This window comes from Vidua chalybeata, chromosome 6 (assembly GCF_026979565.1).
Source record: "Vidua chalybeata isolate OUT-0048 chromosome 6, bVidCha1 merged haplotype, whole genome shotgun sequence".
NCBI lineage: Eukaryota > Metazoa > Chordata > Aves > Passeriformes > Viduidae > Vidua > Vidua chalybeata.
In genome coordinates, this window is record NC_071535.1 from 5,308,612 (window position 1) to 5,335,504 (window position 26,893).

The 26,893-nt window shown below is 38.5% G+C and overlaps 1 protein-coding gene across 1 annotated transcript in view; it reads left to right on the forward strand.

Annotated features, from left to right (window-relative positions):
- The first annotated feature begins 3,375 nt into the window (after positions 1-3,375).
- Positions 3,376-26,893, forward strand: part of LRRC9 (leucine rich repeat containing 9) — a 33,258-nt gene continuing 9,740 nt past the window's right edge. The window contains 17 exon segments of the mRNA XM_053944772.1: positions 3,376-3,478; positions 9,025-9,130; positions 10,534-10,603; positions 11,291-11,394; positions 11,994-12,124; positions 14,273-14,328; positions 15,006-15,102; positions 15,716-15,913; positions 17,176-17,347; positions 19,120-19,230; positions 19,495-19,529; positions 19,946-20,092; positions 20,297-20,391; positions 21,583-21,681; positions 21,876-22,055; positions 23,542-23,718; positions 25,438-25,506. Coding sequence (XP_053800747.1) covers positions 3,376-3,478; positions 9,025-9,130; positions 10,534-10,603; positions 11,291-11,394; positions 11,994-12,124; positions 14,273-14,328; positions 15,006-15,102; positions 15,716-15,913; positions 17,176-17,347; positions 19,120-19,230; positions 19,495-19,529; positions 19,946-20,092; positions 20,297-20,391; positions 21,583-21,681; positions 21,876-22,055; positions 23,542-23,718; positions 25,438-25,506 — 1,950 coding nt within the window.

Here is a 26,893-nt window from a genome sequence, read left to right on the forward strand (position 1 = left end):
TCACATCAGCTGAATTCATTAAGTCTGCTGTCCCTCCTAACCCCAGAAGGCAATTTCTCTGCTCACGTGTGACTGTTGCTGTCAATAGCAAACCACCCTTTGTTACTGTTGCTCCACTGGGTTTTATAAAGAATTTCATTTAGTGAAATAAAAAATTTGAAGTGCAGCTGGCCCGGGATGTGCTCAGGATTATGATGCTGTACTACACCCAGCATTCTGGGGAACCACATTTCTCTTCCTCTGCAGGGAGCCAAGCACCTGATGCTGTCAGTGTTTGTGTTTCTGCCAACAGGGAAATTCTCCTCTTCGTTGTGCTGGCTGGAAATTCCCTCCTGAAACACACACCCACAACTTCCCCCACTCTGGGAATGAATAGTGACTGCCCTTAGGCCATGTGGACCTCATGTGTGTGTTTTGCTTTTTCTGCAAGCTTTTTTTGCTTTATTTTCCTTTTTTTTTTTTTTTTTTGGGGGGGGGGTGGTGATAGTGATGATGGGTGGTTTCTGCTCTTTTTCCAGTTGCATCTAAAAGAGCACAAGAGATCCAGGTCCAGGTCTGATTCTTGATAGTACAAGGGGAAACAGTCTCGAGCTGCACCAAGAGAGGTTCAGGTTGGATATCAGGAAAAATTTATTCACTTGAAGAATGGTTAAGCATTGGAACAGGCTGTCCTGGAAATGGTGGAGCTCCCATTGCTGGAAGTGTTCACAAAGTGAGTGTATGTGGTCATGGTATGGTTCAATTTAAGCTTGATGATCTTGAAGGTCCTTTCCAATGATTTGTAAATTATTTTATTTTACCACTCTGTCATATTCTATCTTTTTAATGACTTTATTCTATCATTCTTTTCTATTCTATTTTCTTATAAATAATGAGAGAAGTGGTAAGATGAAGGCCTGGAAAAGGTGTGTACATGAACTTTTCAACATCAGATGTCACATGAACAACAGAAGCATGGGAGAAAAGCATTTTCTTCACTCCAAAAATGAAACACTGGAGTGTCCTGAGCCCTAGTATCTAGTTCCTATATTATGCCCAGAAAGACTGGTGTATTATATTGCTAAAATAATTTCCCAGAAATGTGAGTTCAGCCTTTTAGCCACACTTTTGAAATCATAATCCCTCTCCCAGAGCAACTGAAGAGAGTTGTCAGGACTCTTGATACCCAGGGCTGCACTGGCTGACACCTCTCCTGATGGAATCACTCCTCATTGCAGATGGACTCAGTCACCTGGGCTTCTCGAAATTCTCCTTTGCCTTGGCAAAATCAGCACATCAAGCTGTCAGAGCACAGTCACTTCAAAACAGAAACTCATACATAATCCTTTTGTCCTGGAACATTTTTACCTATGGCTATACAAGAGGGATCAAAGACACGTTTTTTGCTACTCCTTTTCAAAAGAAATACATCAATTGTGGTCCTCAGAACTGGGCTGGAATTCTTCACTTTTTTCTTTCTTTTTTTTTTCAAATTAACTATAACACAAAGAGAGAACCTTCATTTCTTCTTTAAAGAGTAGAGTTGTTTTACAGTAATACAAGCTGATCATCTCTCAGTCTTCCTTTGCCTAAAGTATAGCATTGTTTAGCAGCTTTCAGGATGTTTCATTTACTTATTCATTCACAATATTAACTTTGATTATTAATTCTATATTTCTAGCAATTTTGAGTTCTTTAGACTGTGTTCCAACTATTTTGCAGTGGGGACCTGGTGACAGCTAAGTATGATTTCCTGTTAGATTTTTTCAAAAATGGCCTTATGTTTTGGATGTTTTCAATATTTATATTTTGAGGGGTTTTGATATTTTAAGGTGTTCAAAACTCTAAATTGGGGGGGTTCTCCTCTTTCACAATTATAAGTCAAAAAGTAAATTAATTCCATTTCCTGCTATCAATCTTCAGCTCATGAATTTGAACAAGAAAATTATTCCTTGGGCAACATAAAGGAAAATAAATTTGCACAATTAATTCAGAGAGCTGACACAGTCAGATGAGACTTTGAAACTTCCAAGTTCTTGCTCTCCTACAGAAAATCTGTAAGTTAATGTAATATCAAGGGGTCATTAAGAATACCACTATTTTCTCTTGCATTCACTATCTTTCTCTGCTCATTTGGATTAAAATTTGTCATTCATCTTTGGTTTTGGAATTTCCACTACCAGAGGCTTTTAAAAGCAGATTACAGAAACAGGACAGGGGGATGGTTTGGAAAAAGTCCATTCTGCCTTGGAGTGAAGGGGTGCCTTCCGAAGTGGCTTGTTTCTCTGATGGCAGCCAAAAATATTAATGAAAAAAAAAAAGAAATACAAGAAAAATAAAAATATTCTTTTAAAGACTTCCTTAAGCTGGTTATGTAGGAGTCCATTACATGCTCAAAACAATGATTTAAAATATTCTTGTTCTGCAAATCACATCAGCAGTTCTCTTCATTAAAAGATACAAAAAGCTAAAGGAAGATTTGCTGATATCAGACTTCGGGTGCTCTTCTCATCATTTCTGTCAGAATGAGATTATAAGGCTTGGGTAGTTTGGTTTGGTTTTTTTGTTTGTTTGTTTGTTTTGTTTTATTTTTTTTTTCCTTACAGACAGAACTATTAAGGTATTATTTCATCCTGGAAAACTGAGGGCACTTGTTCCAGTCCTGCAGGTTTTCAATTTCCATTGTGCCTCAGAGAGGCAGAGATGTGCTGCTCACCATGGAGGAGTGTAGGAAACTAATTCCTCAGGTGAGAATTCCTCATCTTTGTTGTTGAGAATCCCTGCATTTCTTTGTTGCTCTCAAGTGCCATTCTTTTGCCATAAATGGTAGAAAAAACATTCAGTGCTGCTTTTTTTGAGGTTCACATTTCCTGGAGACCTCTGGTAGCTGATGTTGCAGTGTGGCTGCAGCATTTGCTCAAGAACTCTCCTGGCTCCTTTTGTTTGCTCCTCCCTGCCACCCTGGAGCAGGAGGTCTTGATCCTGAAGTATCCAGGCTCTGGGAAAGGATTATTCATAAGGACACCTAAGATTGAAATGATTCTTCCACACCTGCTCTGACAGTTGGGTTTCATGTCCTCTGTGTAGATAAAACCAAAACCAGGGAAGAGTACAACCAGAGTTCAGCCTTCAGTGGGGACAAAGCTGGCATCATTCCATGGGATTCAGTGGGGCTGCAGGAGTGCACAGAGACTGCAAATGAGGGCCAAATTGAAAGCTTTTTGTGGATGCCCCATCCCTGGAAGTGTCCAAGGCTGGGTGGGATGGGACTTGGAGCAATTTGGTCTAGTGGAAGGTGTCCCTGCCATGGCAAGGGTTGGAATGGAATGGTCTTCAAGGACCCATCCAACACAAACTATTCCATGATTTTATGATTCACAAGCCTGTAATGACACCATGTCCCATGGAAGACTTATTTTTGTTCCAGTGAAGCTTGTTCAGGCCTTGGATGAAAAGAAAGATAAAAAGGATGGAGACAAAGATGGTGACGTTTTTCAAAGTACTGGTGCAAGCACAGTTTCTTCCTTTATAAAAATTGGAAATATTCTTCACCACTAAGATGAGAAGCACACTGAAATTCTGTATATGCATATCCTCTTTGGAAAGCTTGGAGAATCTTGTTTCCCCCTATAGTAAAAAATGAGGTGACCCCGGTTCAGGGAAGCAATGATGATGTCTTGCTCCAGATCAGAAGGCTGAAGGATAGCTTTATTAAAACTATACTATAGTACATTAATATACTATTTAAAGAGATACTGTCCTATTCTACACACTTACTTCTTACTTACCTAACTAAAACTCGTGACTCTGCTGAGAGCCCGAGCCACAGCTGGATCCCATTGGTCACTGAACCCAAACAACCTTCACCAGAATCCAACCCAGCAATCACTGCAGGTAAACAATCTCCACACCACATTCCACATGGGGGAAACAAAGGAGCAGAGACAAAGATTGTTTTCTCTTCTTCTCTCTGTGTGCTTCTGAGAGACAGAATTATGTCTCTCTGTCCAGAGAATGTGAATGCCACACCCCTCTCTTGGAGAAATTATTTACTTTACCATTCATAGGGTTTGGAAAATAAAAAATGTAATCTTTAAAGGGTTTAGTGCATTGGATATCATTGATAATTTACAAGGAAGGATAAAGCTGAAATTAGTGAAAAGCATAGCTTTGAACTTCTTTTTCCAGACTGTTCATGAAAATACCAGGATGAAGTTTCACAGGTGCTGATTTCTAAGCTGATCCTGCTGAGACTGAGGGTGCAGGAGTATTCACATACACAGATACAGCACGACCCCACTGATGCTGACAATACTTCACATGCATTTTACAGTACATTGGCCAACTTAAAGCTGCAGTGGCTGGACACTGCTGCACCTTTCCTTGTCACACTCAAAAGCCCTCTGCTACCAGCTGTAGTTTTCTGTAGCTTTTTATAAGCTCCTATTCAATTCTTTCAGCATCCACCAATGAGGGTCTGTCAGCAGTGAACAATCAGGTTTGGTTTCCAGTTCATACCTGAAATTGTGGCCTCATTTTCTGGGTCTCAGGCAAAATAAATGAACACACCATTACAGGGGCTGTTTTGTGAGTGCTGTACACCAAAGAAAAATCCCTTCTTTGGGCCTTTTCTCTGTCTTCATCTACTTGATAAACCCGTGGATCACGTTGGTTAATTCAAGCAGAGAACTAAAGCAGAAGCTCAGGCTGAAGCAGTTTGCTGTGGGTGACCCTTTATCCCTTTTCTGAGCCAAAGCATTCCAAGCTGGCAATACCCATCGTGCAGCTGTAGCCCATACACACCAGGTGTGTCAGAGCTTTTAGCTCTATTGAAGTGCATATTTGGTGGACCATCAGCTTTTAGTTAGGTAATTCAAATAATTTTGTGGGCATAACGTCATTACTTACTACTCAACAAGTCTGTGCCATTTGCAGATTTAATTGGCAGGGACCTATGCTCCCATTTGGATGGTCAATAAGATGATTAGATAGCTTTATTAAATTGATCAATAATCATTAAAATTGTTTTTCCCCATTTCGAGATATGCTTTTAAGTCAATTTCTTATACAACTAACTTGTGCCCTGCAAATTCTATTTTATTCTATATTGCTTATTTTCATACATTCAGGTTCATAATTCGTGTGTGTATGTGTTCTTTTCCCCTTGCAGTCTGTTTATAACAACATTCCTCTGTAGCTACCTAGCTGATGGTTTCTGAACAATTCCCTGCTTCCATCAACATTTTCCATTTTCAAGCTAATTTCCCTGTCAAAAATTGCTGTGAGCTCTGGGACAGTGACCCTAACAAAAAATTGGCATGCATCCATTACTGCATAGTGATAATTTTTGTTTGCATAAAGTGAGCATGCCAAGACCATGAGTCACTAGGCAACTGCTAATTTATAGATCAGTGCTGATCTCATTTCTGTCTGTGAGCACGTCACCCAGACCAGAGCTGGCTGAAGAAGTTACTGCAATAATAAAACATTCTACAAGTGATGCTTTACCTATTGTTTTTAGAAGCACTAGTGAAGCTTTATTGCTTGGGGTAAAATCTCCTTACAGACTCCCAACAGCTATACCCAAAATAATCCGAGATAACTCAGTCTTCCTATGTGCTTCTGGAGATACATGACAAGCAGCTCCATTCCATGCAGGCAAGTGACAGACTTGACAAAAATCACTTTTACCCCATTGAATCCTGAAGATGAGGCTGTAACTAGGTTGGGATACTGCCACAGTGCTCCCTAAATAATATCTATTTTTGGCAGTGCCAAAACCAAGCATGTGCTCTCTGCTCTCCTCCCCTGACCACACCCGTGCCCGTGGCTCATGGGACTCTTGTGAGCACACTCAGTGCACCACCACTCCTGCATCAAACCCTCAAAGTCTTGTTTTGATGCCTTAGGATTTAGCTTTTATATTTTTCAGGCCCTGTACTGCTTTAGTGTGTAACTCTACAACTCCATAGCCTGTCAGCTGCTGTTCTCCCCTTTTGTTCAGACAAAACAATTCCTCTCTAGGCCTGAAACTCAAGGACACCTCATTGTCTCAGGCCTGAGAGATGCAAAAAACAGTGAATTGTGGGGGCAAACTTGGAGTAAATCACTTCTTTACCTGAAACTGTACTTGGAGGATTAACCCCTGATATGTAGATGGACCAAACTTGTAACTGTATGGAAAACTTGTGACTGTTGTCTATCTTGGGTGTAGCCCCTTGGTGGCTTTGACTGCCCAAGGTGTCCCTAGTGAAGGCCTTCAATAAACACCTGCTTTTATTCTCTTAATTTTGTCTAGCCTCTGTTTTAGCCACTGCACAGCATCAGTTTCAGTAATAATTTTCTCGACCTCAGTGGGAGTAAGGACTCTGCCTTGCTAGATGGAGGCATCAGTGTAAGTAATGAGTTTTCTGACTGTTGCCTGTGCTTGTCCTGCTTCCAGTCACAGCTGAAGGGGTGACATTACCCAGGTAGTGTCTGTAAATCTGTTCTTTTAAACGCTTGTAAGACATAGCTGCATTTCATATCAAGATATTTCTACTGCTAAAATTGTTGGGAAAAAAACACCCAATCCAAAAACTGTCTCATATATCTTACCTGGTACTAAAAGCTAAATGGTAACAGTTCTATTAAGGCTAAGGCACAGAGAGCCCAGTTTCTGAAATGGAATCTCTCTTAAACATTTACATGAGCTCTATCATGACTGCTTCTTGCCATTTAATCTGACATTTCACCTAAACAGACACTGATTTGCAGAGATGATTCCAGAAGCATTTGGATTAATAAATGCCACAGTCAGAAATACCCCAGTGATACGAAGCAGACAAAAAGCCACACATAGATCACCATAAGTATTTTTTTAAGGATGGGGGACCCTTCTACAAAAAAATGCAAGGATAACTTTTTAGCAATGTCAGTGAAACCAGCAAATATCAACACCAGTAGAAGGCAGAGACAGAAACACGTCTGTAACACACAGTGATCCATGAGAATCTGGAGAACATCCGTTTCAAAAGTTTCCATGGCAGTCAGCAAAAGTACAAGGACAATTCCAAAAGTAAATATACAGCAGCAAAGCACCATCAGCACTTAAACAGTTGCTTTCACTGCTGTGAAATTATTTCAAATTATAGTAAAAGGCATTAGGAGAATTAGAACAGAATGCGCCACAGCAGAAGGTGAAAGATAACACTCAAAGTGATTAATTCAGTCTGAGATAGGTTTAAAAATCCTTTACATTGAAAGAGAAACCTAGCAACTGCTGCCAGACATTTTAAAAATACTGTACATGCAAATATACATTTTAATGGCTTTATAAACCACCACAAGATTATCTAGCAGTAACATTAGCAAGCTTTTAATGAGCTGAGTTATTGATTAATGTTGTAATGCTGCTCTGTATATTTGCTGCAGCTAAAGAGATTAAGAATATTAGGCACTCAGATTTGAGGCTGCCAGAGCTGGTCACTCTGAGATGATTCAGTTACCTAGAAAGGGCCAAGGTGTTGATTTGTACAATAATTCCCTCCTGGTAAGACAGGAGCTCTTTCCAGTCAAGCAGAAATCCCTCTACCCAAATTAGATCATTTGGCTTTCCTCACTGCCAACACTGAGTCATCCCCTCAGACACTCAGAAACAAAAGCAGTTCCAATTTGCTACTGATAGCACCAATGAATCTCTGAATTTGGATGCCATGTCCAGTTTTAAGGCTTGTTCATTCAATTACTGTTTAAAAATATCAAGCAGATCACAAAATGGTATCAGGTGGCCTTGTTGCAAAAACTAATTTACAGAGCAGATTGTCCCTAAGGTTCTTTGTCAATGAGAAAGGAAAGAAAAAAGGAGTAAATTGCTGTCAAGGAGAAAGGAAAGAAAAGAATTTGCTGGACAAGGTCCTCTTTCTTGCAGGAGGTGGTGTAAAGGGAACAGAACACTTACACAAAATTACATAAAAATATCTCTAAAGAAAGCTCAGAGTAGATGATTGTTTTGGGACTTTTTCTTTGAAATAGAAAATGTGCACAATTTTCAGATGATTAACATCTCTTCATTATAATTTCAAATTGTTCCATTACGTACTTGCCATGATATTTTAATTCAGGAGAACATATTTGGACTCACAGACTTGTTACAGACTTCTGCTAAAAGAAGCAGTGCATTTAAATGTAAATATATATATATATTTGTCTTTATGAGGCATCTATAGATTCAAAGTCCAAGATCAAGCAAAAACATCTTTTGCAAGGTAGAAATGTGGAAGGTTCTGCTTTCTGTGGGCTTGGAGGGACATCTTGTGACAGGAAAAAGCAGCGCCAGCAACGAGCTGCAGACAGAAGATCCACCTTGGCAGAACGGCAGAAGCTGCTTGAGCAGTTTTCTCCCTCTCTACTAAAAATGTTTTTAAAAATTAACGTAAGGACTCCAACAGAAATATTTCCAATTTGCAATAAGTTTAACCTCCATACTCACAAAGCAGACAGCTCTGATGGCATTTCTTTCAGTGAGGATCCGATTTTCTGCCAAGTAATCTTACCCGTGGGAAATGTGCAGCTGGTCTCACTGCAAAATAATGAGAGAAAAAAAATCCCCCCCAAAAATAGTGATTTAATTATAATCAGTCTTACATTGATAAAATTATTCCAGTGTAAATGGCTCAGTGAGCACTTCTTTTTTTGTTTGACAATGGGCTATTTCAGCTGAGGCTCACATTTGTCACTGATTTCAGCTTCAGTAAACTCCTGCAGCTTGGCACAGTTAATCTCCATTTCCCCTGCCCCACGGACAGGACACCCTCCCATGGCACAGGACAGAGGAAAGAGGAAAACTTTCCAAGAGGAAAACTCCCTTACCCTCTTTTTTTTGACATTCCACAACCCAGTTTATCAGCCCCACTCTACACACGAACAGAGCAAGAGGAGATGTCACTGCAGCTCAAATTTGCAGCCCAGCAAAGGGATGGGGAAGGTCTCCAAGGGGTTCTGTCAAACTGACAGCCAAGCAGGGCTGAGGAGCTCAAAAAAACCCAATTTCCACTGTCCCATTAGGGCTGGAGCACTGCTGCCATGGAGAGAGGCTGGAAGAACTGGGGTACTTCAGCCTGGAGAAGTCTCCAGGGAGAGGAACAGGAATTGGCCAATCTGCAAATGCCAGGTAAAACATGGAGTAATAAATCTATGAGCAGGGAGAATCTGGAAACTGAAAATTCAGTTTATGATAATGAAGATGCAGAGCAGATGTGTCCAGAAGTGTGAGACAGGCTTTGAGTACAGTTATGTCTGAATTATTTGCTCTGTTATTTATTGAGTCCAATAGAAGGAGAAGTGGGTGCAATCCCTCATCCTTCCTTATGAAGGTGGCCAGAATAGCTTATATTATAAAAATATCTAGATATTTAGACTTTCCCAACCACCAGCCAGCATCATACCCAACCCCAGGGAGATCTCAAATAACATTTCAGTGTCTCAAGGACCTACAAGAGAGCTGGAGAGGGACTTTTGACAAAGCCTTGGAGTGATGGGACAAGAGGGAAAGGCTTTAAAGTCTCAGAGGGCAGGGTTATATTGGATATTAGGAAGAAATTCTTTACTGTGAAGGTGATGAGGCCCTGGCACAGGTTGCCCAGAGAAGCTGTGGCTGCCCCATCTCTGGAAGTGTCCAAAGCCAGGTTGGATAGGGTTTGGAACAGCCTGGTCCACTGGAAGGTTTATTCAGGGTGTAGTTTTCTGTGTAGTGGGGTTAATACACCGTGTAAGTGGAGCAAAAGGAAAAAAAAAAACCTGCTGCAAGAATCCCATTCATTGCTAATAAGTGTTAATTCTGAAGATTAATCATAGCAGCTCTGTGATTACTTCAAAACATTCTGGCAGAGGTTTTTACACTCTCAATTATATTCTGGTAGATTTTTTCACACATGCAGAGGGGCTTTTGTTGACGTTTTGGGGGATTATGAGCTCTTTCTGGTTTGTTTTCACTTCATCTTCATGCTTTGTGTAAATACATCTTACTGAGTCCAAGGATAACTGAGTGTGATTCCTCACCCTTCCTTATGAAGGCAGTCAAAAGAGCTTTTCCTATATTCTTTTCTGAACCTTTGGAATCTAAGAAAGAAAAAAAAGTTTATTAAAAAGGCAGTGGAATATTCCAACCAATTTCAAATTTCTTTTATTGCCATCCCCATTGTACTTCCATTAGAAATACAGATTCTGCAATGCAATAGCTGAAAATTATTTTTTAGAAAAATGTTTCAAAATAATTATAAAATATTTTATTTTAAATGAAAGGTGCATTTTGGGGTGTGGTATAAAGTACTCCTGTAAGACTTTGCAAATGTGCTTTGGGAGCAGAAAAAGAGCTACTTAATTGCTATATACTAAGAGCCAAAATTGCCAACACTGCAGATTTTAGTGCAGAGAAGGTTTTAAAAGACACATTTGATGTCAATCAGCTCCCTTTGATTGGCTGTAATGGCACAAAGACGTTCTACTGCATCATGCATTTTGTACAGCATGGACATAAATAGAATAATATTTGCATTCCCAGTAGAGATGAAATAGGTTGTCTTATGAGGATGTTGATCAAGAGGGACTAAAAAGAGAATTGGTTTTCTCAGGTTATTCCAAGTTGGTACGCACAAAATACTCCTCCAACTTTTTTTTTTTAATTTTTAATATAACATTTTCCTTGGATAAAGTATTCAAAAGGTTTCAGACCTGCCTGTTGCTCAAGGAGCTGCAGATTCCTCTGGTGTTTAATGGGCAATTAAATATGAGTTTCCTTTCCAGACAAATTTATACAGTTTCCAGCACCTTACAACAATAATTATATTCTTTCACAAGCACTCCTTTCCTCTGCTCAGGGAAGAAGGCACAGTTCAAAGCAATCAGGATCTGGCACTTTTTCACTTAAGTATTGAAAAATCCCATTTTATGTATGGATCAAATATTACTTATTCGAGGGTTCTGTAATTTAGAACCTCTTTTTGGGTTTTTTTCTCTCTCATTTGAAACAACATTTTAAAAAAATAATTAAATTGAAACCTTCTGCAGGAAATTGGTTCAATAAAAGACACTTAAATGAAAATAATACTTTATTTTAAAACATATAATTATTTATCTTGAATTGTGGTAGCTGCTACTACTTTGTTGCCATGATTGAAAAGCTTTCTCAGAATTCTGCACAGAGGGTGGGATCCCAAATTATTTGGAACTGTCTGACAACTTTCTGTGCAAGTTATTAATACTCTGATTTAAAAAGTGGCATTTTGTTTTCAGTGCTGCAAAGGAATAGTTCTTCTGAGAAAATAGACAATAGATGGTCTTCAAAAAATGTGTAAATTTTCAAAAGATTTATTGTTATTGCAATGAAATTTCCAGAATTGAAAATCTGGAAGCTCTAAAAAAGTTCAACCTCTTTTGGTTGAAAAAAAAAACCTGATGAAGAATATGGAGGTGAGTCTTGTGTTCTTTATAGGATTTCTTTTCTTCTAACTGGTTTAATGTTGGTATTTAAATAATATGGTATAGAAATTGTCTAATAAGTAGGGAACTTATAGAACTGTTGAACAACAAGGAAAAATTATAACATTAATTTAAAGAACTAAGGCTGAAACATTATTTGGATTTGCCTAGCTGTCAAAGTTTTCTGCATATACATAAGTCATTCATTTTCAAATATTTTCTGAGATTCTTCCTAATAAAAGAGGGTTTTTACTCTTCTTATATGTGCAGATTTTTGTCTCAATTTCAGTATTATGTGAAAGGATTGCCATGTGGTTTTTCGTTGCTGCTGTTGTTGCTTTCTTTTGTTGTTTTGTTTTGTTTTGTTTTGTTTTGTTTTGTTTTTTGTTTTGTTTTGTTTCGTTTTGTTTCGTATTGCTTTGCTTTATTTGTTTGTTCTGTATTGTTTTGGGGTTTTTTGTTGGGTTTTTTGTGTGTTTGGAATTTTTTTTATTCTGGTATAACTTGGAGACATAAGCTCCTTTTCAGAAGGGACTTTTATCCTGTCTTTTTCTTAGGCTCTTATATATCAAATCATCTCCTATTAAAAATTATTTTCCCCCCATGCTAACCTTTGAATTGGAAGCTGGTCCAGAACCAGCAAGAGCTCTGCGATCAAAAATTTGGCAGATAAAGGGAGAAGAAATGTGTGAATGCCTTTTTCCAGCAGAAGACCACGTGGCTTTCTGGATTCCCTGGCTCTTCACACCCCAGCAGGGAGATGGAATTGCTGCAGCTTTGTCCATTTTCCCTTGGGAGAGAATGGGGGGAAAAAGGGAGAGGGAGATACAGATACAAAAACAAAAGCAGTCACAGCAGGAGATGAATGAGACCAAATCACTGTCAACCTTCAAACCTGTTAAAAAAAAAAAAAAAAAAAAAAAAAAGGGAAAGATAAATTGGATCATATAAGTAAGGACAGGGAAGGCTGAGAAATTAGAGCTGACAGAGCACAAGTGTAGAGGGAGCAGAGCATTTCCAGAAATTACTCTTTACTACCAAGTCTCATTATTCCTCTGCTAATGAAGGAATGGGACTACTTTTGGGCTAAGAACAATGTATTACTTAGATAAATGTCATTATTGGACACGAAATGAGTACACAGAAGCTTGGTAAGTTTAAAGGAGAAAAAGAGAGAGTTTTATTTGAACATCTGGTATTTATAGAATTTTAAAGGTGACTGTGGATTGGAGGATGGAATTACCACCTCTCCAACCACACTGGTCAAACCAACAGTCCATCAATTCTCTCCTCCCACAAAGAAGAATGCAAAACAACCATTATTTACATGAACAGTGCGTGAGAACTCCAGTAGAAATATGTAAACATTATCAGAAGGTTAAAGAAGTTTTATGAGAACTTTAAAGCTTTCAAAAGAACCATAAAAGAAAACTTAACACTTAAAAGTCAGGGCAACAGATGAACATCAGTCTTATAACTCTAGATAAACATCTGGAGGCTGTGAGATTTATGAGAGTAAGCAGCTGGTTATTGCTTAAGAGTAGTTACAAGTTTTTTGTTATATGACAATATATAACTTTCCAGTCTAATGGATAGATGCTACAAAATTTATTTTGCTTTTCTAACTTATTAGTTTTACTTAATTTTGCTGCACTGCCCATAATTTTGCCTAATGGGCTTCTGTTACACATATACACATAGGCTTCCATTATAATTTCTAAGCTCTTAGCTTACTCTATACGAGCACATTATAAACTATATATAACCTCACATTATAAACCCTTCACCATCTTATCAATTCATCTTCTCACTTACTTAAGGCATATTCTTACTTACAACTACAGAAACATAAGTTTATGATTTTCCTGCTTAGTGTCCACGTATTGTATTTTTACATCCATCTAAACTTCTTCTAAGGGTGCAGATGAAAGTCTTCAGTGTCTCTGGAAGTTTCTATTTTTCTGATTCCCACAAGCAAGGACGCTACAAACAGAAGTGGCACCTCACTGCAAGGAACTGCATTGTCATGGTGGAGAGAAATGATTGACATCAGTGATTTAGTTCTCATGATTTCCCCCAGGCCAAGACATGGGCTGCAGCCAAAAGCTAATGAGCACTCCTGACACGAGGCATGATCTCCGAGGTTCCTCATGCCCAGCTGTGAAACTGTTTATTTTCATCACAGTATCATTTACAGAGGCTTTCCAAGCTAATCCCCTCTTGGCAAAATGCATTCTCTCTTTCCATGTCAAAAGAAAGCTATAGTTCACAACAGAGGCCAACATTGTTTAGACTCCAGTCAAATTTGTTTTTACATTTGAATGATCTGCCTGTTAGCCTGCAGGCTCTTCAGCATTTGCAGTGCTATATTAGATTAAAACTGTTCTGTTTAAAACATTCACTTATATACTCTGCAGAATTTGCAGGAGGTTAAACTCACTGGAAAAAGGAAAAATAGGAAGGTGGTACCAGTCTTGCATTTTTATCATGATCATTCTCATTATTATCAAGGATTTATGTAAATTGTTTCATTTTCTCTCATTCTAATAAAAATTTCCTACCAACTTGCACGATTTGAAGTCATATCCAAAGTACACAACCCTGAGCATCCCAAAGTTTGTGTCAAAACTCCCCAGGGCTCATCTTTGTGTTCTGCAAACTCCTTCCTACAGAGGAAGTAATGTCAAAAAGGACAGAAAATTCACATCATATTCTTAACATTGTTCATATACTTATTTTTAACTTTCAGTGCCTTTAGTATAAAGGGCACTTAAATATAAATTAAGACTGTTTCATTGTAAATGGAAATGTAAATAATGACTGCATTTCTAAGCAGGTTTTAGAGAATCTAATATTTTTTCTTGGTCTATCTTCATCTGTAACAAAAAAAAAGTCTTCCAAATGCTATCCATACATTTGGAGTGGAAATAGAAAATAATTAATTATTATTACATTTGTGATGTCACTGATTATTATTCTTCAGCAAAATCAAGAACCAAGTTTCTAGAACTCTTCATGCATTGCAGGGGATCCATTTCTAGTTTCAGTTCTGCTGGGTCCATAACTGTTTGAATCCAATACCTCAAACCTCTGGTAGAAGCTTTGACCAAAGGGCTCTTAAAAGGAACTGCAACAAAACAGGAGTCTTTGCACACATATCCATAAAATAGAACCAGAAAATCTTGGTTACGCAAACAGGACCCCTAAAAGTGCTTTGATAAAGAATCAACAGATTTTTTTCTGAGTGAGGGTGCAGAGACCAAGGACTCTGTTGGTGCAGGCTCCTGCCATATGTGGATCAGGCAATATCTAGGAAGCAGAAATGTGCTTCAGTCACCTCATCTCTTTGTCAGATAGAAACTGCATATTTGAACATTTCAAATGATATTCACGTTGAGAAGTATAGGCAGAGTGGACTAAATTGTCTTAAGAAGAATTTTATGGAATTTTTATACTTTTTAGTGCACATATAGATAGCTTATCTTTTGGAGATACATAAACAAGATCATTTTCCTGCTGTGTTTTAAGGTAAACTTTTGCTCCTGGATCCTAATGGGGCTTTTTATCAGCTGGAATGTGAATTGAGCAAGATGCAAATGTTGGATGAAACATGAAATAATAAATCTCTAAGGAGCAATAATCTAGAAACTGAAAATTCAGTTCATGGTAAGGAAACCACTGAAAATGCATTCTTGAAAGGGCAGTCTTACAAAAAAATATCTACTAGAGGAAAAAATAACTCTCTGCAAGAGAAAACTGAGATAGTATGTTTAGTGAATAATCATATAGGAGAAATGCTTGGAAGATTGGGAGAGTTTTCTGGGCCTTTAAACAAGAGACATCCAGCAAAGTGCTGGGAGTTTGTGGGTTTTGGTTTTTTTAATGTTTCTTGAAGGGGAAGGGTTGCCTGTAATTCCAGTGTCAACTTTATGACTTCTTTTTCTTGTCATTCTCAATTCTGGCTCAGGACTTCCAAGTCAAATTCATCTAAAACCAGCACGAAGTCTACACACAGAGAATCCCTCACTAATGGGGCATGTGGAGGGTGTCAGTGATGCCACAGATCCAGGGTTGGACACCAGCAAGGCTCAGAAGTTCATGCATCAAAATGAGGCTCAGGGTTGTGGATCGGTATGGGACCAGTATATCCACATTTTAGGATCAGTTACAGTGGAATCATCTATCACTTTGAGACTCACAAAACATGGAAAAACAGCAATAAAAAAATCCAGACAACAAACACACCTTCCTGTAATCATCATTTTCTCCGAATTTGTAGTTTACAAAAAATCAAAATTATGTCAATTGTCCATTGTTGTTGTTGTTGCTGTTGTTGCTGTTGTTCCAAGCAGGATTTTAAAGTATTTCAAAGTGGAAATGAAAAAAAATTTTATTTGGGTAGTACAATTCTCGCTGGTATAATTGGAAACAGTGGGAAAAATTCACTTTGAAGAAGACTTATTGAATAATCAATGGTAAACTTTTACAGATACTTCAAACTAGAAGCTGTTTCTTATGATTCCAAGTTAATAACTTTTAACAAGACAAATTTATTACAAGGATCTGGACTATTTTGAAGCATCAGAGCTCCACAGGCTCCATTTAGAGACAGCTGGCAAGAAAGGAAACACTCCCTCTCCTTTCCTTCTCTTGGTGGCAGCTGAAGCTTTGAGCCCACAACGACTGATTTTTTGTTGCCTTTCTCTTTTCTTTCTATATATGAAGGTCTTGATTATAAAAAATAAATATAGAAGAACAAGCAAGCTATCCAATTGCCTCCTAACAACAGCAATTTGATTATTCTAAGTTGCTACACATCCTTTCTTGTAGGGAAGCTTTGGAAGTCACTTACATAACCTTTGTAGGAGAAACCTTGACGCTCGGTTGAGGGGAGATTCAAATTTAGACTGGCAGCATTTCAAGGACTGTTTTCTGCTTGAATACTCCAAGCTTGTCCACCTCAGGTGTGCCTTCTTTCCCTGTTCAGGGATGTTTGTTAGAGCTGCAGGTACTCCTGTACTTACAGCTTGCATCTGAGGTTGTTTATAAATAGAATTCTGCTTGCTTTTAATGCCACTCTCTCTTGAGCCAAGGATCTTTTGGTTCTGGCAAGGAGAAATTAATAAATCAGCTTTGTAGGGATGAAAGCCAAACCAAAGGGTTTTGGATGAGTAATCTTAGCACATAGCCGTTCTTGAGAAAGAACATTTTTAACAGCTTCAGTAATTACTTTGGCTTTCACAGCTCATTCTTTTTAAGAAAACTTTCCATTAATTGAAAAGCTGGGGAACCTGCTTCTTTTCTAGGGGGGTTCTCTGTTTAAGGTGACTGATTACCACAAATTCTTTAAGGAATCTTAAAGAATCAGGTGGAAGTATGGGAGGTTTTTTCTCAAGTTTGTAGAAATTATTGTAAGTATTTGCAAACCAAGATTGGTTTAAAAGGATTTAAACAGATTGAAAATATGACACTGCAAAAAGAGAAAAGGAACACTATGTGATTAGATATTGGTACTTGGTGCTTAACTTGGAATGCAGCCCCTGAATAAAATAAATTTATTTGGCTCCACTCAAGAGAGCAAAACTATAATGAAATGAAACAGGCTAGAGGTAATTCTTGTGATTCTTTTTTCTGAATGAGAAAAAGAAGAAAGTCATGCAGAAAGAACTGAAAAAAACAATTTTGTGCAAAGGGAGAAAAATATTGTTAGCTTCTTCTCTGTATGCATTTCTGCACATGGGTTGAGTTCATGTTGAATAATTCAATCATTATTCTCTACCAGAGACTTCAGAGTAAGCAGCATCATGGGAATGAAAATAAGATGCATATTTAGAGTGCCCAATCAAATTCTGAGGCTGAAATTTAAGAAGTTTCAAGTATTTCTGTAAAAAGAAGTTTTCAGTGTAGCAGAGTAAATGTCTAAGTTCTATAAGACATTTAAATGTAGCATTGGCCTGCTTAACTTTATAAGAACAGAAACATTTTGCAAAGCAGCAAGTAACTGAAGGTCATTAAGAAGTTTTACCCAGACAGAGGTGGCTTGAAGCTCCCTAAAGTCCCTGTGGTTGGTGTTTGGCTCTTGGACTTTAGAAATAAATCAAATCCCATCCAGATATTGCATTTCATTGTATCACAGGACAGCATGTGCATGCCAGGACAGTCACAAGGTGCATTTATCCATGCAAGTAAGTCACAACACTTTCTGGCTAAACCTCAACTTTGACATTTTCACGACTGCACTCATTTATTCAACTACCTTACAAGAAGCATTTTGAGGTTGTGATGGAGCCAAGACCTTTGTTATAACCCCTGCCCTGAGCAGCTCATTGTGTCACCAGTGCTCTGAGGACACCCAGTTGCCCATTTGTACCTCTGAGACAGAGCTGGTGATTCCATTTCTTCCTTTGCATATTTGATATTTGTGACTGTATTACAATTTTAGTAAAGATGGTGCTTTTCATCTTTTTTAAGTGCATTTGCCATAAGCATGTAAAAGTTTCTTTTATATGTAAGCTGAGAGCTTGAGGGGAGCAAAAAGACCTTTTCAATCTCGAAAGCAAACTCACATCTCCCTGAGGGACAGCAGGTTCTGAGCTCAGAACATTTCAGCTGCCAAGATCAAAACAAACTCCCTGGGCTTCAGAGTATTCCCATTTGGAGATGCAGTATTTCAGTTAATGGCACAAATATGTTTTGGGACGTTTTCAGAGGGTTTTCTTTTGTTTGCTTGGGGATTTGGGGTGGTGATGCCCTGGCACAGGGTGCCCACAGAAGCTGTGAGTGCCCCATCCCTGGCAGTGCTCCAGGCCAGGTTGGATGGGGCTTGGAGCAACCTGGGGTAGTGGAAAGTGCCCTGAGAAAAATAACTTGACTATTGTTTTGGGGACTTTTTTTGGTAATGCTGAACATGGACACTCCTCTTACTGACTATAAAGAGGCAAGGGAAAAAAAAAAAAGTCTTACAAGTGATCTCTTGGTGACAGTGAAAAACAGTGTTATGGATTTTGTGTTAACCACAGTCTGTTGTACCTAGTAAATGCTGTGCTATGTGAAAGCTTAAATGGTCAGAATGTCTTTTCTTGTCTTTTTCTCCTCATTATCATATTTTTCCTACCTTGTCCTTGCCCTTTCTCTTTTTCTTTTTTTTTTTCCAAATTATCTCTTCACACTCACTTCTCACCAGTGCCCCCCACTAGTGTCTGGGGGGAGAGTTTGAAAGACCCCCACAGTACCCACTGCAGCACCTGTATTTACAGATTGGCTCAGTGGTTTCATGAGCTGTTTTTTAAACTATTTTCATTTGTATTCATTTGAACACAACATCATTTTGCTATTATTGTGTCCTTCCTACCAGCACTACACAGGTGTTAAATGCTAAATGAGCATACAGGAAAAAGATCCTGTTCCCCAGTTAATGGCCTGATTTTCTTGCACCTGTCTCTCATTCTGTTGCAATAATGACACCACAAACTGTTTCCTTATTCACTATTCTTTGCTTTCCCTGCATGCCACCCCTTATCATACATTTTACGGTATATTTTATGTTATTTTATAGTTCTATTTTCATGCTGCTTAAATGTCCTAAAATGTTTAAGATATGGTCTCAGTCAAATGAAGGTACCTGGCTCTTGCTTCAATCTTTGCAGGAGTCTGACAGAAGAAAAAAAAAAAAAAATTCTGTAGAAGTCTAAGCTTATGTGAATGTCCCAAAACAGAATTTCTAAAACAAGATGCTAAGGCAGAAGGCAAAACCAGCAGGGATCCTGAGAAGTCCTTCAAGCATGGGGAGTCAAAGTTTGGAGAGATCTTATAAAATATGTGCTGTATGGAATAATTCCTGCTGCAGGAAGGACAGTTTGTAGATACTGTAGATGGCCATGGGGTGGCACATGCAACCTTGAAAGAAACGCTGAATTGCCACTGAATTCTTTCCCAGTGGCATTTTGGCATGTTAAAAAAACTCCACAAAGGGCTTTGGCTACTGGGAGTAATTCCAGACAGGAGTTTGAAGAGTGAGAAAGAACTAGATGTGTCTGATCTTTTCATGATACCAATTAGTTCTGTGACTCTGTCACTGCAGTGGCTTAGGATTGGTCAGATTTCAACTGAATTTGAAAAAACAACTAAGGCAGTCTTGAATGTAATGAAGTATTTATGACACAAATCCAAAGGATATGTGGCCTCACAGGTTCCAGTCTTTATGAAATTATTTGTATTTTGGATTTCAAAGGTTTTTAATATTAGCCAGCTAAAATCAGATTTCACAATGCAATCACTTTTTTTTTTCCTGCCAAAGTATATTTTTAAATTAATAAAGCAATAAACTCAAAATCGTGATATAGATAAAATTCTTATTTTTATTAATATGCACTACATCTATATTAGAATATTCATTTGCCAGACCAAGATGCAGCCTGCCTGTTATTGCATTGACATCACTGTTGTGTTGTCCTATCTGCACTCCCAAGCTAGAATTAGAACCATTAGCTGTCTTTTCTCCCTCACTTAGGGAAAGTGATAATTGCAAAAGTTTTCCTTGGCCACAGCTCTCCAGCTTGTGCAATGCATCAAAACTATCAAGCCAACTACCCAGGAGCTGATTCAGTATTCAGGCCATGGAAATGCCAAGAAAGTGATGCATCTATTTCTGGCAGTGGTGTGCATTTGCAGGCACTCATTAGCACAAAGTTAAGGTTAAATTAACATTTGTATTCTAAACTCATCTTTGACTCTGGGCTGTGTCAGAGTTTTCATTCCTCAGAACACAGTCTCTGGTCAGCTGAAGTGCATTCTTTCCAAGACAATAACAGGCAAGAAGGTTCCTCCTTGAAGCTTCTCTGAAAGGTTTGTGCTTGTTTAGCTGACAGAGTGGATGTGAGAGGGGCCACGCTGCTATTTAGCCGTGGCTCCACACTAACAGCAGGTTCACACCCACCCTCCATCCACTGGGACTGGGTGAGTGTTGCAAAGGGAAATATGCAAATATCACAGAGGAAACCTTCACCCTTAAAACCCACAGTCTTTGAGCAAATTAGAATGAGGAATAGAATTATAAGTAACCAGATTAAATCACTGTCATGTTTATCCTCTGATATGTTCTGCTTTTTTTTTGCAAGAAAATGGAGTTCGCTTCAGTAATAATTTTAATCTGTTCTGATACACCCTCTAAGCTTTACATTGCTAACAGAGAGCAACATCTCTGTCTCTCTAAAGGAACTGGGATTGTTTCTAGGTTCTCAGAAGGGAGGAAATTAAAGCTAATTTGGAAGGTGATCACACCAGAGTATGTGTTGGAATCCAAAATGCAAGGAACTCTCAGAACTTTGGGCTTGTAAGCCAAAGGTTAGAATTAAACACAGGATTTGATCTGAGACCTTGGAAAAGGCTTCCAAACTTAGGTGCTAGAAGTGAGAATGTGGATTTATAGTTTAAAGCAGAGACATGTTAAGTGGAGAAAAGTTTAGAGTTGTAGAGTTTAAGATATAGAAAAAATAAAAGCAGTTACAAAGGTAAATAAGGAGTTTAGAATGCAGCACTGTAGGTTTGTGTGTCACAACATGATTGGCTAAGAAAGATTACACTGTAGCATGGGTCCATAAGACAAAATATTTAAGGATTGGGTCAAAACCATAAATATCCTTGTTGGCAGTGTTTTATTGGGCAATAAGTCCTTAAAAGGTCTTATAACTAGAAGTCTTGTGACCTCTGAACCATGAAGATGTGAGCTGAGCTCACCCTTCCTGTCTGTGTAAAAGATAAGAAAAATAAAATTATAAACATCATCTAAAAACTCAGCAGTCCCAGTTCAAAATTCCTTCTCAAATCCTCACAAGTATGGAGTAGTTTTGGACAGTGCAGGAAGAGAAGCACTGCAGGAGAGCTGTCCATGCTCTCAGGATCTAAGCCAGACTTTGACAGGCTGAGCTCTTCATGCTGGAACCTGGCATTCGGTTATTGTGCACAGGGTATCAGACAGGCAAGTTAAACTCCTTTATCAGCCTGTGTGAGTCTGTATGGCAAAGAACCCCAATGGTGGAAAGGAATTAAACTGATGGAAAAACAGGAAAAGATACCGTTGACTCAACATCCTGAAATTATCAGACTTAGCTTGAAAACCTCAATATATTTACCCCTTCCTTGGGATAGGGGAATTGGGACTGCAGCCATGTGCATTGTGAGAGGTTTGTGCTTGACCAAGAGCTGGTCCTGCCAGAATACACTGCTGGATTTTAGTGTCTTACACTGGTATGGGGTACACTTTGATTATGAGAAATTAAACCCAGTTTCTAGAAGATCAGTGTTATAGAAAGATGATTTCCTGTCTTGATTTCTATTCATTTCCTAACTGAACTCTTCTAATCTTACACTCGGCATTACATTTATAATTTAATTAAAAAGCAGAAAGTTTGCAGGTTTCAAATGCCTTTTATTTTATACAGCTCAAAAACCAGCATCTGTTTTCTATGTTCAATATAATTGTGGAAGAAGAAAAGAAAAACACAGAAAGATTCATTCTGTCTCATGATTTGTAATGTGATGATGGTGTTTTGAACATGGAACTGACAGTAAAGGTCAGGCCTCAGACTGCTGAAATGAAAAAAGCCCACAATATTTACAGTGTTTAAGGCCAATATTTAGTCAGGTACAAGTGAGATATTTTTGTCAGATTTTCAGTACAGTGAATGCATTACATAACTGTTACTTTGTTATTCAGCTCGGCCCATGACCTAAACCAAACACAAAAGTTAAAAATTAACATTTGGGCTTGATTCTGATGCTATTTAGATTTATTTAACATAACTAGAACTGGTATTTCTCTGCCTATCAGTTACTATGCAATGTGAATTATAATTATTGGGCTGAATCCTAATTGCATTTCTTATTGTGCAAAGGGCACGAAATTTTCAAAGAAAAAAGATTTTAAAAGGAATGTATCTGGAAATAAGACACAACCTAAACTATCAGCCTGTCCTTTGTATTTTATGAAATATGTGACTTCATGTCATTATGTCAGTTATTCAGGAAAATATTTTCTTTTTTTGTTAAATCTGAAGTCAACAGAATGCAACCTGAGGGAAAAAAAAAACCAGAAATTTTAGAGGCAATATTCAGGAAGAGGAGAAAGTGAATAACAATGTTTGACCAAGGTGCCACCTTTCCATCATTCTGTGTTTGCAGTGAGATAACAGCAATTCTTCTCTCTCTTTTCCTTTTGCTAAGGATCTGTTGCCTGTCTCTGCTTGGCTCCACTCTTCCCTTGCTGCTCTTTCATAATGGAAGAGTTGCCAGTTCCTCCCTGTCAGCAGCATCTGTTCCCTTCTCTCTGCCTCCCCATCTTACCCAGATCACTTTCATCTCAAGGAGAAGTTAGAGAATAAAGTCTTCAAATAAGTGAAGAAGAGTCACCACAGCCTTTTTTTGACTTTTCACCATTTCATTCAGTGTGTATTCCCACTTTATAGTCTTTTTATGGTTTAGCAGTGGGACAATATTTCATTAGCACTCCATCGGTTGAACTCTTCTCATTTTAAAGGCAGCCATGGAGCATTAGAGAATTTGGCTGCATGTCTGGCAAAATTGTAATTTCTGATCTACTTTTGGCCTGGGTTCTGAGTTTGAGTAGGAGCAGCCTGAGCACACAGTGGGACATCTCTAGACTTAAAAACACCTCTAAAGCTTATCTTCAGCTATCATGAATTTACTTCCTTAAATAATATGTATGATCTAGTGAGAAATTAAGCTCCAATTCCTTCATACGGAACATTTAGCAGCAGAAATATGTTTGTGAGGTGAGCCCACAGGACTGGGCCAGGATGCACATGGGAAACAGAACTTGGATCATGAATACTGGGATATTAGTAGTAGCCAAAAGCTTTGGTGCCTGTTTATATGACCTCCAATTTCAATTACAATATCAATGTGATATCACTTTATCATCCATCTGACCTCGATGATGGTCATTTCATTTCAACAAATAAAGAAATACTCCTGGAGCACCCTGGGTCTCCCTCAACAGGCCCAATACTGAGCAAGGGGAGTCCTGAGCTCTGGATCCAGAGAAGAGTACTTCAAGATTAAATGTGTCTGATTACTTTAACCAAATATTTTGATGTGAATCATAACCATGTGATCACTTTTGAGGGCAACAGTGGCTTGAACAAAATGCACTTCCTCAACCTCAGCTGGAACCAGCTAAAAAGACCCAGGGAAGAGACAAACATTTTACAAAAACACATTACTAACATAGCCAGTCTTGACATCACACACAGCCCGTGGCACAAGGTGGGCAGCAGCACTTGGAATTCCTGGGGAAGCATTCTAACAGTTGTAAAGGCTTAGAGTCTGGTCCTCCACCTCGTTATTTCTGAGGCTCTTGCAATGTAAGAGGCCTCGTGGTCATGTTATGGCATTTTGTTCTCACAGAGCCTTCACTTCTTTTTGCAGTCCCAGCCTAACCACGTGAATAAAATGCAGCATTTTTGCAAAGAGACATCTCTGAGACATAATTACTTTCTTTTTTTTTTTTTTTTCCTTCCCTTAGGATTTAAACATATTGGTGGCCTGTGCCAAATATCAAAACCAAGCCCTTGTGTTAATTCTGCTGTCTCAGCTGCCCTGAAGAAGGGGTGGGAGCAGAAGAATTCCCAGCCCTGGGAAGAGCCATTCCCAGCCCTGGGGAGGTGTGTGCACACTGGGAGTCCCCGTTCCTGCCTGGATGTGCCTGCAGCAGCACAGCTGTGCTGGCTGCAGCTTTGGGGACAGAGCCAATACTCAGCCCTTTTTCTGACTCCCTTTCATCCCTGTTGCTCAAGCAGCTTCTGGAACAAATCTTTCTCTCTGGGCTTTTTCCCCCCTTGAATGAGTATATTTTAGCATTATTTAAAGGGCTTATCAGAACTGGCACATTTAAGCATTAAAAATTTGAGGCATTGAGACACCCTTTAAAAAGTTGGGGTTTTTTTTAAATGATCACTTAAATTTAGTATTTTGTACTAGTCAGCGTCAGGCCAACAATTTGAACAGAATAACTCTGAAATAATTTGAACAACAAGCCAACAGAGGAGACAGAAGTCCATTGGGGCACCTAGGAAACATCCAAAAAGATACTGCCTTGTCTACTGTCCTGTTAATTAAGCTCCAATTAATCTCTTCAACACATGCTAATATATAAACAAAATAATAATAGCTACCAGTTCCAGTCTCTGTTTTTTGGGGTTTTTTTTGTTGTTGTTGTTGTTATTCCTTAGTTATTTATCATAATAAACTTCTAATTTTGCTGTGTTCCTTGTCACCAGCTCTATGTGTCAACAACTCTTGAGTATCACAGAGCACTAAACCTCCTAAGTGACCAGGAGACTGGAACTTGCTGATCTTTAAGGTCCCTTCCAACCCAAAACACTCTGTGATTCTATAAGCTTTTGGCCTTTTTGGTTGTTAAAATATACCTATATTTCACTGACAAAGACATTTTTGCTCATGATGTGAGAAGTGTGTATCTCATGTATTATATGTTAAATATACCATGGGCAGTCCAGCATATCCTGTATATATATAAGACAGGTTTGAGGTTTCAGTGCCACATGCAAATCTTTTAAGTATTTCTCATGTGTCCTATGATGCTTTCTTTGGGGATTTTTTGATATTATTTCTAGATCATAAATGAAATACCTAGACTATAAAAACAAATACTAATACACCTTATATATTAGCGAGCTGTGCAAGATGAGTCAGCTTCTGAGCTAGCCCCTGTGATTCCAGAGCAGTTTATCACCATCAGTGTCACAGGAAATGGGGACAATCTAAACTGGCTCAAAGGTACCTTGTCCCCTGTGTTTTGAGCAAACAACATCAGCATGGATGGCACAGTGGCTCTGTTGGAATCATAGCAAAGCTCTGGCTCTTGTCGCCAACGAGGTGACAGTACACCAAACAGAAAGGAAATGCAAGTCTATTTCTTGTATATAAGCTATACTAGAAATTTTAAAATATTTTATCTCCAAGCCAGCCACATTTCAGCTGAGTGTCACTGGGCAGTTAAAGGCTCTCAGTGACCTGAATCAAGCCCTGATTTCTGATTAAGAAGTCACAGAAGCATCAAAAATATTGCAGGAGCAAAGATGAATGAGGCTTAATGTTCAGTTTTGTTGCAACTTATACCAGGTACTATTGAAAAGGAAATCTTCAGGAAAAGTTCAGCACCTGTTTTCACAATGCAAATTTCATTTTCTGAGTTTTGTGAATGTAGAAGCTTTGTCCTTGCCTCTGGCAGTAGGTCAGAAATTAATTATTAAACACTGATCCTAGAAAGATCTTGGCTGGTATCAAATTTTTTATTCTAGCATGATCTTGGAAACAGTCATGTTCAAATTCTGCTGAATCCAGAATGCAAGAGTAACTATGTTTGACAAATAGAAACAATGAAGTAGAAAATCAGAGAATCATAGACTATTTTGTGTTGGAAGGAACCCTAAAGACCATCTTGTTCCAACCCTTGCCATGGGCAGGGACACCTTCCACTATCCCAGATTGCTCCAAGCCATGTCCAACCTGGCCTGGAACCCTGCCAGAGATGGGGCAACCACAGCTTCTCTGGGAAACCTGTGCCAGGACCTCACCAACCTGACAGTCAAGAGTTTTTTTCCTAATTTCTAATCTAAACCTACTATCTTTCTGTTTAAAGTCATTTATCCTCATTATTATTATCACTTCATTTGCTCATAACCTTCTACAAGTTCCCAAGCTTACTACCATTTGTATAAAATGAACAGAAAGTTCTGCAACTGATTCATTAACATCCCTGATTGAAAAATGCCTGCTTTAAAAACATGAGCATGTTTAGATTCTTTTAGTAGCAAATGAAATACAAAATATTTTCTCTAACCCATGCCAATTATAAGATTATAATGATATTCATCCTTATCAGATGAAGAACCATCATAGTTCTTCCCAAAGGTGTAGAAATACATTCATTGGAACCATCTTTCCCTTCTGTATTCTGACGATTTTAAAATCCTTAGACAGGCTGAATCCTACAGCATTGCTTGAATTTCCTTAAGTCCTGACTGTGATCTGTATGAGCCCTCAAATTGTCATTGACATTTTTAGCTTCCATTTTCAGCAATCTGTGTTTCTAACAACCGTCTAATTCTCACTATTATCAATTTTCCTATTTTTCATTCACTTCTGCTATAGTGGAATAATAGGGCATGGCCTGACCCAGCAGGGCTCATCAATATTTGCTTTTATATGTAAACTTGAGAGGGTGAAGATGTTTTAAATGTAAATGAGTATGTATCAATGAAGTATTTAGTGTTTCTGCATCTTTAAACATCTCGTAAACAGCCTTCACATTTTTTAGATCAAGTTTCTGTGTCACTCTGGTGGCGTTTTGCTCGTGCCTGCTTGCAGCACGTGAAAAATTTCCTTTTTAGAACACCAAGGCTGTACAATGGATGTG